The sequence below is a fragment of the Falco naumanni genome, chromosome 10 (genome assembly GCF_017639655.2).
Source record: "Falco naumanni isolate bFalNau1 chromosome 10, bFalNau1.pat, whole genome shotgun sequence".
NCBI lineage: Eukaryota > Metazoa > Chordata > Aves > Falconiformes > Falconidae > Falco > Falco naumanni.
Genome location: NC_054063.1, coordinates 13,141,126 through 13,153,083, shown reverse-complemented (window position 1 = coordinate 13,153,083; position 11,958 = coordinate 13,141,126). Strand labels below are relative to the sequence as shown.

Sequence of the window (11,958 nt, the reverse complement as noted above, 5' to 3'; positions counted from 1 at the left end):
CACCCACAGCAGGTTGCACAGGGTCACATCCCGATACATTCAACCAATTTGCTCCCAATTTCTTTTCAATGGCAATACCACAAATGCACAAGTCAGGGGGGAAAAAAAAGGTTTTACTTACCTACTTTCCATCAATTAGAATATATTATCAGCTTTTTACATGTAATTTCAGATTTTCTCTTCTTTCCTTTTTATACACTTATATATTTATTTTCCAAAGGACCTGTTGCAGAAAAAGGTCTCAAGGTACACTATAATTTAACAGAAAAGGATTAAAAATAAAAATTAATTCAACCATCTAGTACATAACGCTTTAATGAGTTTTCCTTCAGTATTAACGTCACCAGAGTTCTAAATACACAGAAAGCATGGTAGCAGTATGCAAAGTTTCATGTTTGTACCTAGTTGCCAGATACAAAATATTTATTCACTTTAACCCACAATTAATTTGTCAATCTTTTCTCCACTTTAGGTGATATATGTAGAAATGAGAGAATGTTCATTTTTTAAAAAATTGCCAAATTTTCTACAATTTTTTCTTTCATTTTTTTCTTTCATTTTTTCTTTGTTTCAGAGGTACACAAATACGGCAAATCTATAAGATAGATCCGATTCACTCCAAAATCAGAAGCATTTGATCATTTAGTTATAGCAACAGTACAATGCATACCCTGTCCCATGTCTAGAGGCGATATGGACTGTCATTTAAGTTTATATAATGATTAGAAAAATACATAACTTATATGCTGAGTATTATAGATTTAAAAAAAAAAATCTTTGCTTCTATTTGTTACTGTCTCGTGCCAATTAATTAAAAAAAAAAAAAAAGTAGGCCTGTATTTATAAGTGGACATACTGACAGTAAGTAGTAATAAGAAAGTAGTAAGAAATGTTAGACAAAGCTAGTGACATAGTCTAAAGCACCATGGATAGTTCATATTTAATTTGAGGACTATCAATAAAGTGTGAAGCTTATGCTAAAAATTAATTTATACTCAGAATTAGTTTTACGAGTCCAGGATCACCAGAAAGACACAGGTAATTTTCTTCAGTGCTGTGTAGGAAAGACTTGCCATGAACTAGCCACACATGGAATAGACTATGTGACATTTTACTCTTTTTTCCATAGTGCCTTGATCCTACATTTATCCAAATATGAAGAGAAAGTATTTCATATTCTCGGGTAGTAGCACTGATTTTTCATATCCCTAGTCAAATGACTCTCAACATCTGAAAGCATGCTTGACAGGAACTTTCCATGCCAGGAGTTACAAGCTAATAATCCTTTATTCAAGGTTATGCCCTGATCCCAAACTCCTTGCAAACCAGTATTATGCAAAATCATTTTCACATTCCAAGCTATTTGAAAAGTTTTACTGACTAAAAACACACTCAAATCCCAATTTTTTTATGGCCATGAGGTGTTCATAACGCCTATCAGTATCCCCAAACACCAAGAACACTATTGTCATTAATTAGATGTAATCATGATAGCAGCAGGTTTTTGACTGCCTTGATCTCCCAAATTTATTCTGCATTACATGGATGTCACAGAAATGGACGCTACACAACAAAACTATGTAAGCAGAACAATTCTCCTTCAAACACTAACAAATTACACTTTCTACCAAAGTGAATTGACCTCTTGTGAAATCATTCTGAGAAAGCTTAACTGAACACCTTGACAACTTCACCAAGAACTCCATAACAAGGTGACCCAACACTTTTTGTGATAATTTTCAAGGAATCAATGTAACATCAAAAAACTCCATTACTGTAATAAAGAAAAGAAAAAAAAAATGGATCTCTAAAGCCAGGCATTAAATCCAATACTTCAGTTGTCAAAACTCTCTCCTTACGAGTTTGGCCTTGGTACTTAAGATTACTATAAAAAGACTTACAAATTTCTTTAAATGAGTGCCACTACACAGCAGTTAAGTATCAGCCTATAAATGAAGTCTGATTTGATACTGCTGTGATTCCATGAACTCTAATGGAAATCCTCCAAATTTTTCACTACTGCAAGTGAACCTGAAATATCAAAATTTCTCATTTTGCATTATTTTTAGCTGAAATGTATGTCAATGTGAAATCATTTGAACTACATCAGTAGGACTAAAATGATCCCTAGTGTAACTCCATTCACATCAGTTACATCAGGAGTGCATTTCACCATTATAATTTCAATGTAAAATGCCCAAGTGATGATAAAATTATTTTGCTGAGAATTATCAGTATCCAGGAACACTGGGAAAGCTCTGACAGAAGCAGTACTAGCGATTTGTAGCCGTAACAGCTCAAATACAGCATTTGTCTGGCACGGTTTCAGCCAAAGGAACACTTAATGGAAATTTCTGTTTCTTGTTAAGCACTTGGGATCTTTGGGCTTTAGCACGTTAGGGGTAGGACTTCGGCATTTTCAACCTGTGTTGTAACTGACTGTACTGATGGGTAGTTGAATAAGCAAATTATAAACCAGCCCAAGGAAAGGTATTTGCTTCCCTTCCGGAATACACAGTTCTTCCGGCGATTCAGAACAGTCTGCCAAACTGACAGCACAATCTAGCATTAAGCTATAGTAGTTCTTATATATCATGACAGAGTACGCAGGTTTATTCACTGCAGGAGGCAGAGCAGGCTCCACCGTCACCTGCAGCCATGCCCCTGCAGTACCGCGGTACGTAGTGCTGGCACACCTGGAACAGTGCTCTGCCAACTGCTACGAGGTCCTAGACTAAGACCTTTTCCTTCAGAGAGTCAGGTGTGTGTTATGTATGTGCTATGATCACAGCATAATGGCCACACTTGTTTTAAAATAAAAGGTTGTCTACTGGTAGCAGAATAGCTGAACAACTTGCTGGAGAAACTGGGTAACTATTTAAGCAGTTACTTCATGCTGAGCTCCATGTCCACAGCGTGAACATATTGTATAAGTTACTCAAAGAATTTTCTTCCTTATTTCCATTAGAGACTTAAAATTAAACCTGTTGCGAATCATCTCCCTTTTCAACCAGTCAATACTGCAAACACATACTAATTTTCTCCAAGTTCTTTATTTATCTAGTTAGTATTTCTTCTACTCCTACACTCTTGCTGTAGTCCCTGGTATTATATGGTGTCTGGTATTATACAGACCTACTAGCAAGCTACCTTACAAAAGAACCCTTATGCTCTTTACATCGTTAACTACTAGCTGTTAAAGAAACACTTTCAGTTACAGATTTTTACCAGATTTTACAGAATGCTTATCCTCACTGCCAATAATTGCCTCCGTGGAAAAAAAGGATTTGGCTCAGGTGAGCTACAACGAAATGCAATGTTCAATTTTGGCAAATGCCTATGCATAACACTACTGAGTTTCATTCAAAACATAGTTGGAATTAGTATCACACTGAAAAGGAGCGTTGTTTAATGCTTCACATCAAAAATACAGCGAAGCCTGCTCTAGGATTTTAAACAGAAGTTTTGAACCAGGGTTCAGCACAATCCAGTCATTTGTGTGCGTCTTGGTTTTTATTAGTTCTTCTGCAAGGCAAAAGAGGGCAAGCAGTGGAACTTTTTGAAGAGTCGGTTCACAGAAAATCCATGAAGGCAAAAATCAACCATTAAAGAAAAACCTACGTCTATGGTTCTGTTCAGTATGCTGGAAGCTGCATACAACAAACAATGCTTATCTGATGGGTTATGCACAATGTTGTGGTGCCTGATTTGGACTGCTTTTATTGTCGCTTCTCAGCTCCAGAGCTATAAATCAGTCACTAACTAGTTCTCCCCCTGCATAAATCCTCTACTTGGTTTTAAATGAATATTGCAAAACTACTATAATTCAGTAGTGTTGGTAAGCCCCTTTTTCTCTCGCAATGGCCTGTCCCAGCCCTTAAAGTACATATGCCAATTTGGTTCAAGTTCTATGATCTGGAATGTTCCACAGTGCCTCTTCAAAAACAGTTCCAGTCTAACTTTGCCTTCCCTAGGTAATTATAAGTCTGAAAAAATGCCTTTTTTGAAGCTATTATTTATGTTATATGCAGCAATATCTTACCTATTTCATTCTGGAGTCTGGAATGTACTATAGGCCAGACAATCTTTACCTACCTTCATCTCCTAGGAAGGGCAATAGAAGATTTTGACACACAGTAAAATACAGCTGGCCTAAGGATCAGTGAAAAGAAATCACGGAATGTTTTCTCAAGGACTGTATGGGACCCAACACATTCCTTTTGAATCTCAGAATGCCTCTTTTGGATCTTAAACACTGCTTCAAATACACATGGATGAAAGCTGTAATTAAGGGAAAATGCAGCACCAATAATAGCACGTTAAAAGTTAGCGATTCTCAACTGTCAGTACTGTAACAACTGAATATCTCATTACTTCTACCTTCTCCTCCCATACACTGAATTTCTTCAATGCTGACAAAGTGCATGTACTAATCATAGACTCTGCATGTTAAATTAACCAGGAAAAAGATATAAATTAGGTCGGTATTTCTTGAGGGCATCTGTAGAAAACACTGATTTCAAATAATTTTGATTATAAAATTTTACTTCACAATCCTTTTCCAGACCACAGATATTCATAATTAAAAAGACTATGGAATTAACATTATGTTAGCTGTTTTGCCATCAGCATCACATAAAGAAAAAAGAAACAATAAAATATGATGCAGAATTCACTCTTCCAATGATTGTCATTGAACTATTACATTAGTAAACATTCACAGTATGAAGTCTCTTTCAGTATATCTCCAGCATATAAAGTAGTGCAAAAAAGCATTCCAGTCATTTTGCCTTTGCAGTCAGACCAGGTTAAATGATTCTCTTACTTCATTTCACTCATTAATAGACAACAAATGCTGCAATGCCTCCAAAGAGAGTTATAAAAATAAACAATTTCTGGAGGGTCAGCAGCCTTTTCAAAGTAAATTTCCAGTTAAAAACAAGCATTATAGATTTCAAAAAAAAAAAAAATTAGATCTATCTTCTGTAGAATATCTTTTTACAATAAATTTACCATTTGAAAAACAATGACTATGGTATCCAATGATTTATGGTAGCTGCTATTAAAGCACTGATAAATAGATAAGTGACTACCAAACTTCATTGCTTCTTACATAGTAAATACCTCTGAATGCCAACTTTTACCACAGAGCTGTTATTAGTGATGTCGACAGTTCATGCACCCACTTTAAAACTGACTTGGTTTTAATAATTTTTTCAGCCTCATGTGCAAAACACTTGCATTCTAATAAAAATATAAAGTCTGAAATTATATCAGATCTAGCAATCCCTTCCTCAAGTTATACCACTTACTTGATATGTAATACAAGTTTAGCAATGCTTTTTATTTGTATTTAACCATTAAATGGCATACTACTGTATGCTGTGGACTCCTGCTTGCATATTTCATTATTTTCACTGCACTCTTTAATGCATAAATATATTTGGAAATGTTCAAAATTACACATCAGTTTCCAGAGAATTTGAATTTACACAGTTTTTCTTCTCTGACTCACTGCTATTCCCTGTGTCCTGACTTTTTTTCTCCTTTACACAAAGAGATTCTTTAACTCCTTCTTCCATCTCCAAATATTCTGATTTATCCTCTGTGGATGAAGATGATGAGCTTCTAAATTTCTTCAGTAAATTTGTTGGGAGGTAAGGGCAACTGACTGCATTTTGCATCAGCTGCGTTTGTTCTTCATTCTCAGTCTCTCTGTGGTAGAAATAGTTAAAATTGGAGACAATCACTGGCACTGGTAAAGCAATGGTTAACACTCCTGCAATGGCACACAGGGACCCAACTATTTTCCCACCCACAGTTATGGGTTTCATATCCCCATAACCAACTGTAGTCATGGTCACTACAGCCCACCAAAAGGCATCTGGGATGCTTTGAAAATGGGTGGCAGGCTCATCAGCTTCTGCGAAGTAAACAGCACTGGAAAACAAAATTACTCCAATAAAAAGAAAAAAGATGAGGAGGCCGAGTTCCCTCATGCTGGCCCTGAGTGTATGACCCAGGATCTGCAAACCCTTGGAGTGCCTGGAGAGCTTGAAGATGCGAAACACCCTGACCAGACGGATGATCCTCAGGATGGCAAAAGACATAGCCTGTTGACCATTGCTGCCCTGCTCCTGCGCCAAGTCAGTGCCCAGAGTAATGAAGTAAGGCAAGATGGAGACAATGTCTATGATGTTCATGATGTTCTTGAAGAAGTGTGCTTTGCTTGGACATGCAAAGCAGCGCACTGTAAACTCGAAGGAGAACCAAATGATGCATACTGTCTCCACAATGAAAAAGGGGTCATTGAAGATAGTGTGCTCCCCAGCATCCAGGTGAAGTGACTCATTGGAAAGCCCCTTCCCTAAGCTCAGGGACATGATGAATTCTTTGTCATCTCTGAACTCTGGCAAAGTCTCCAAACAAAAGATGACGATGGAGATCAAGATGACCAAGACAGAGACAATGGCAATGCCTCTGGCTGGACTGGAGCTCTCAGGGTATTCAAACAGCAGCCACACCTGCCTCTTAAATTCATTCTCTGGCAAAGCTTTGTCCTCTTCCTCTTTGACAAACCCTTCATCCTCCCTAAACTTGAGCATGGCCTCCTCCCCAAGTTGGTAGAATTTCACCTCCTCAGTGAAGATGTCAAAGGGTACATTGACTGGCCTCTTCAGCCGACCACCACTCTGGTAGTAGTACAGGATGGCATCAAAGCTGGGCCGGTTCCTATCGAAGAAGTATTCATTCCTGAGAGGGTCAAAGTATCTCCCTCGCTTCGCTGGATCACCCAACAATGTCTCCGGAAACTGAGCTAATGTCTTCAGCTGGGTCTCAAACCGCAGTCCTGACACGTTGATTACCACACGCTCACAACACTCGTACTCACTGTAGCGAACAGAGCTGTAACCCCCAGGGCCTCCACCATCATCAGGTGGCTGGTCCGAGTATGAAAACTCATCCTCCCCATAGTCATCACTATAGTAGAGCTTTCCTTCTTCCTCATCGTCTTCATCCTCATCTTCATCCTCCTCTTCCTCCTCACTCAAGTCCTTGAGTATTCTCTCTTCGGAACCACTGAGAGGCAGCAGCTCAGAGCAGGGGAAGGAGGCCCCGCACTCCCTACTTCCCAAGTGGTGGCTCCTCTTTTTCCCTTTCTTCCGCCTCTTACCACTCTGGCGGTGGGGCATGCTGCTGCGTGACGCATTCCCACCATGAGAGGAGGATGCACCTCGACTCTGCTCCTGATGGTAGTGGTGATACGGTCCACCTCCACCTGTTGCCCCACCTTCTACTGCTGCTGTTGCTGCTGCTACAGCCGCAGCTGCTGCGGCTCTCGACTGTGCCAGCCGCTCTCTCTCTCGGGCCCGAGCCTGGACCACATATCCATAGGGCATGTGGCTGTTGCACCCAGAGCTATCTGCACTCACCATTGCAACCTCCATTTTGCAATGGCTTTTTTTTTCCAATCGTTTAATGCAAAAAGGTTTTGTTTTACTTACAGCATAACCTTAACTTTCACCAGAAAGTTCAAAGCCATTTGCTTTTGGAGGACAGTCCCTCGGACACAGAGCAGAGCAACACAGTTGTAACACTGAATCTAAGCTTTGGAAAACCACAGATATGCATTTTCTTATTGTCCAGAATGTTTGACACAAACTACTGTTTTGCTAATAAGAAAAAATGAAACTCGCAAATTGAAGGAGGGAACAGCTGCAGCCTTGTTCTTTCATCCGCCAAGCCCCTTTATTTTCATTTATCTCCTGTGGCTATCAGAGATCTGATCAGAATCATGACTACCTTGCAGGCTACAAAGACTGCATTCATGAGGAAAAAAAAATGCAAATCAAAGGGTACCTGCTCTTCACAGCTGGTCTTAGTTCATCATTGCAACCAAATGCAAATAGTCTCTTTCCTCATAATTCGCTCCTGGTAGTGCTTTGGCCTAACAATCTTAATGCCTAATACCGTTACTCAGGGAGCTGAAGTTAATTCCAGCCATCACTTTGCTTACACAGTGAGGAGGTCTTTGCAAATCCTTTCTTCAGGCTCTCAACAATGTCTCAAACCTGGGAGCAGCACCCAGGGCGTCAGCAGCAGTGGTAAGAGGAGGAAGAGGAGGAGGAGGAGGAGATGAAGACTGAGAAACTGGCTCTGAGGTCCCCATAGGACATAAGGGAGTGGATTGGTCACCCTTTGGTTATGGTCATGCAGAAGAAGCACTTAACCTGAGGCACATGCACAAACACACAAAAATAAACAAAACAAAAAGGGAAAAGATTGGATTGTTTTCCTAAAAGGACATACCGATCAAATGAAACTGTGTCATCTATTACCACGGTATTCAAATCTTCCCCTACCCACACTATTCACACTTCTACATTACACACACACCCACATCACATGCACAGAGATTTTGAACGACTCTGTGGGTATGGATGTGGGTGGGTATGTCACATATATATAGACAGAGATACAAAATCCCCACCCATATAAGCACTTGCATCCATACACAAACGCATGCATGCTTCTGAAACACCAACACATATAAACAGTAATAAAAATACTGCAATACATGGTGCATTCATATCTTTGAGTACATACGTAATAGATACACCTACATACATCTATATGAAATATTAGAGAGTAAATGTATCTACACAAAGAGCTTTTGTTACATTTGTCAAAACACACAAGGTGCAGGAATGTTAACGTTTTAATCTGTAACTGAATTGTGTTTCAATCATAACGAGCATCTCACTGAATTAAATTTGGAAACAGGCACGTACAATGCTCACTGAAGTGAAAATACTGTGATGTGATATGTCAAGAAAACACAGCTGCAGGTGCACTGAAGCAACATCAACATGCAAGCACACACACAGAAATACACGCTTCTACACTCCCCCTTTAAAACAGAAGCCTCCTTTATAGCTATATCTATTAACACATGAAAGAAGGTGAATATGAACTGTTAAATGACGCTGTACTTAAAATCATACCTGCGCGTCATGCAGAAAGAGATCTTGAAAACGCTGTTATACTTACTGTTCCTAGGCAGAGAAATAGCAACGCTGTTCTGGCTAGTGTAAGGATCTGGTGACAGCAGTCCTGAGGAAGGGGCTACGCCAGCTGCTCTACAGTTGCAGGTGAGTGTGGTCAGTCAGCACCACAGGTTGACGAGTTCTCTCTCTCCCTCCTTCCCAGGTGCAGCAGGAGCACCCAGAGCGAAGCAGCGAGGCAGCCGGAGCGGGGGGTACCCTGCACAGCCACGGGCGCTGCTGCTCGCCCAGGCATTTGCAAAAAGGCAAGGAGCGAGAGTCTCGTTCCAAAAGGGAAAAGAAAAAAAAAAAAATAAAAAAGGCGGCGGTGTGTTTGTGTGTGCGAGACAAAATGAATGGATAAGCGCGGTCACTAGTCTTTCCAAGCCCAGCTTTGGCAGATTTGTAAAGCAATGCGAAGTAATCCGTGTAGCGAGCCTGTTTCCACTGATGGGAGGACGGACGGGTCTCGCTTCTTGCGGGGGTCTCCCCCCGGCACGTGCAGGCGGCAGCGGCTCAGCCAGCACCCGCCCGCATCCTACACTTGTTGTGCCGGCTGTGGGTAACGCTTACAAAAAATTAAAAATAACCCCAAAATCCAAATAATTAGAAAAAAAAAGAAAAAAAAAAAGAAGACACGCCGAGGGAGAGGAGAAAGCCCTCTCTAGCAGCCGCGTTCCGTGCCCGGGTTCTTGCAGCGCCGGGCGCCGCCGGCCCAGCCCTGTTGCTCGGCGGAGCCGCCGCCCGCCCTGCCCGCACAGCGCCGCCGGGGCACAGCGCCGGGGCCGGGCCGGGGCCGCCGCGCCGCGCTCTGCCGGCCCGCGGGCTCCCCCTGGCGGCCGCCTCCCGCACTGCGCCCCGCCCCGCCGGGCCCGCCGCGCGCCCTGGCCGAGCAAGCCCGTCGGTTATCCACGCGAATATTCCGAGGTGGAATAACGCACAGGCTGGCTCGCACACCCTCGCGCTCACAGCCCTGGCTGCCGTTTTGGTGCCTTTCTCTTAAGGAAGAAAAACGCGCCGTCGAGGTGGCCCAGGAAATTTCAAAACCGGGTGCAGATCAAGTTTCCCAGAAAAAGGAAAAAGCCACCCCCACTTCCACTTGCTGCTTCGCTCGCCCCCAACCCTCCATCAGCACCAGCAAGCCAGAAAACAATTCCCTCCGCTCCCACCCAGCACACCCAGGCCAGCTGCAGCGGTCTTGCAAATGAAGCCAAATGAACTTTCACTCACTCTGTACCAGTACAGAGAAGCGCTAGCTCACGAACGGGTTATGGCTCTGTGTTTGGTAGAGTTTTAACACCTCCTCCAAAGATGTCAGACCTGTGCCCACCCGCCCGCTGTCCGTAACGCAAGCACTGTATAAACTGGCTGTTCCACCTGCGCCTAAGAAATCCAAACCGTGACCAATTCCACCCCCCGCAAGCGAGCGCCTTGAAGATGCAGCTTGGCTATCTTTGACATCCCGGCTACAATTCCGCCGTCTCAACAGAAGCCGAGTGCAGGCACTACCCACTTAACATGGATATGCTCACAGCAAGGACAAACCGAGAGCAGCACTCAATCCAGACACTTTGCCTCAAGCTGTCTGCAGCTGAAGGCAAATCCAACATGTGCAGCAAGCAGTTTAGGTATTTTTTTCAATGCCTAGGTCCACTCCTCCACAGTCCGGAGAAACAGAGAGAGCCTGGTGACCCTTCCCCTTCAGATCCCCAGTGGCACAACCCAGATTATCCACGTTACCTCTCCGTCTCTGCTGCCTGCAGCAGTTGGTGTTCATACTCTAATCCCATTCATTTCTGTAGGTGACATATGACAATATTAGGGAGAATGAAGGACCAACCAAATAAACGTACTAAATGCCAGGCACCAAATCAGTTCATAAAGATCTTGCCAAAAGAACTGTGAAATGTATAAATGGCAGAACATATCTAACCAATTTTTCAACAATCACAACCCTTCAAGTTCCATAGTCAATATAAAGACATATTAAAAATTCCTAATGTCATCCCAAATGCCATTAAAATACAAAGTGGTCTCATCACAAGAGCAGTTCAAAATTTTTATGCTCCTAGATACAATTTTAAACCATTCTACAAATTAATTTCCAATACCAACACCCATATTCTTCTGCAACTTGGCACAAGAGGATAGCAAAGACAGGGATCAAGACCCTATCACTGTTTAGTCACAAGGACAGTACAATGCCATAAAAATAGAAGAGAGATCATAGATATGCTTTTTGAATTATTAGAAACACCTAAACTTATTCCTACTTCAGTAAAATTTAATTCTAGGGGGATTTTCCAGAATTCAGTCACTTCAACAGAACACTTTTTAGAGAATGCTTTTCATCAGTAGGACCTGAATTTTATTTTTTTTTAATGAGATGTTTCGAGGGCTTGGGACCTAAAAAATTGCTTATCTAGCTTTTACTCTTCTTCCAAAGTTTCCGATGCATTTTCTTGCCATTGTCTCATGCAACTGTTAAACTAAAAACTTCAGTGCATATCTGAGTATAAAGACAAGTTGAAACAGATCAATCCCTTTGGCATGCCTTTTTGATCATTACTATTCTTTTCTTCTTCAATAGTGAAAGCATATTCTTCAGCACAGATAAACAAATTGTGATGTATGAGGGGATACACACATAATTCACATAACACTGATCATGGGAGAAGCAGGATAGCTTTTTTGTACCTTTTCTAAAATCCATTCTAATGTGATAGAGATCACGTAACTACATGCAATTCAATCTCACTCAGAGGTCTTATTTGATCCAATTTTAAACTGATTTAAAAGCACAAAACAAGCTTTAAGTATTTACAGATGAATACCGTGACTCATTTCATTCAGCTTTGTATTTTCATAGTATTCAAAGAGCAATTTTTATTTAAAAGATATTGCATTCTCTCTA

The 11,958-nt window shown here is 41.4% G+C and overlaps 1 protein-coding gene across 1 annotated transcript; it reads right to left on the bottom strand.

Annotated features, from left to right (window-relative positions):
• Positions 1-311: 311 nt before the first annotated feature.
• On the bottom strand, positions 312-9,337 carry KCNA4 (potassium voltage-gated channel subfamily A member 4). The gene is made up of 2 exons (XM_040609494.1): positions 9,052-9,337; positions 312-8,231 (listed from the first exon to the last, which is right to left on the bottom strand). Exon 2 carries the CDS (start codon positions 7,446-7,448, stop codon positions 5,460-5,462), a length of 1,989 nt encoding a protein of 662 aa, XP_040465428.1. The 5' UTR covers positions 7,449-8,231; positions 9,052-9,337; the 3' UTR covers positions 312-5,459.
• Positions 9,338-11,958: the final 2,621 nt, after the last annotated feature.

Excerpts from the sequence above, each read along its gene's own strand:
- KCNA4 (XM_040609494.1), bottom strand. The coding sequence starts at position 7,448 with ATGGAGGTTGCAATGGTGAGTGCAGATAGCTCTGGGTGCAACAGCCAC.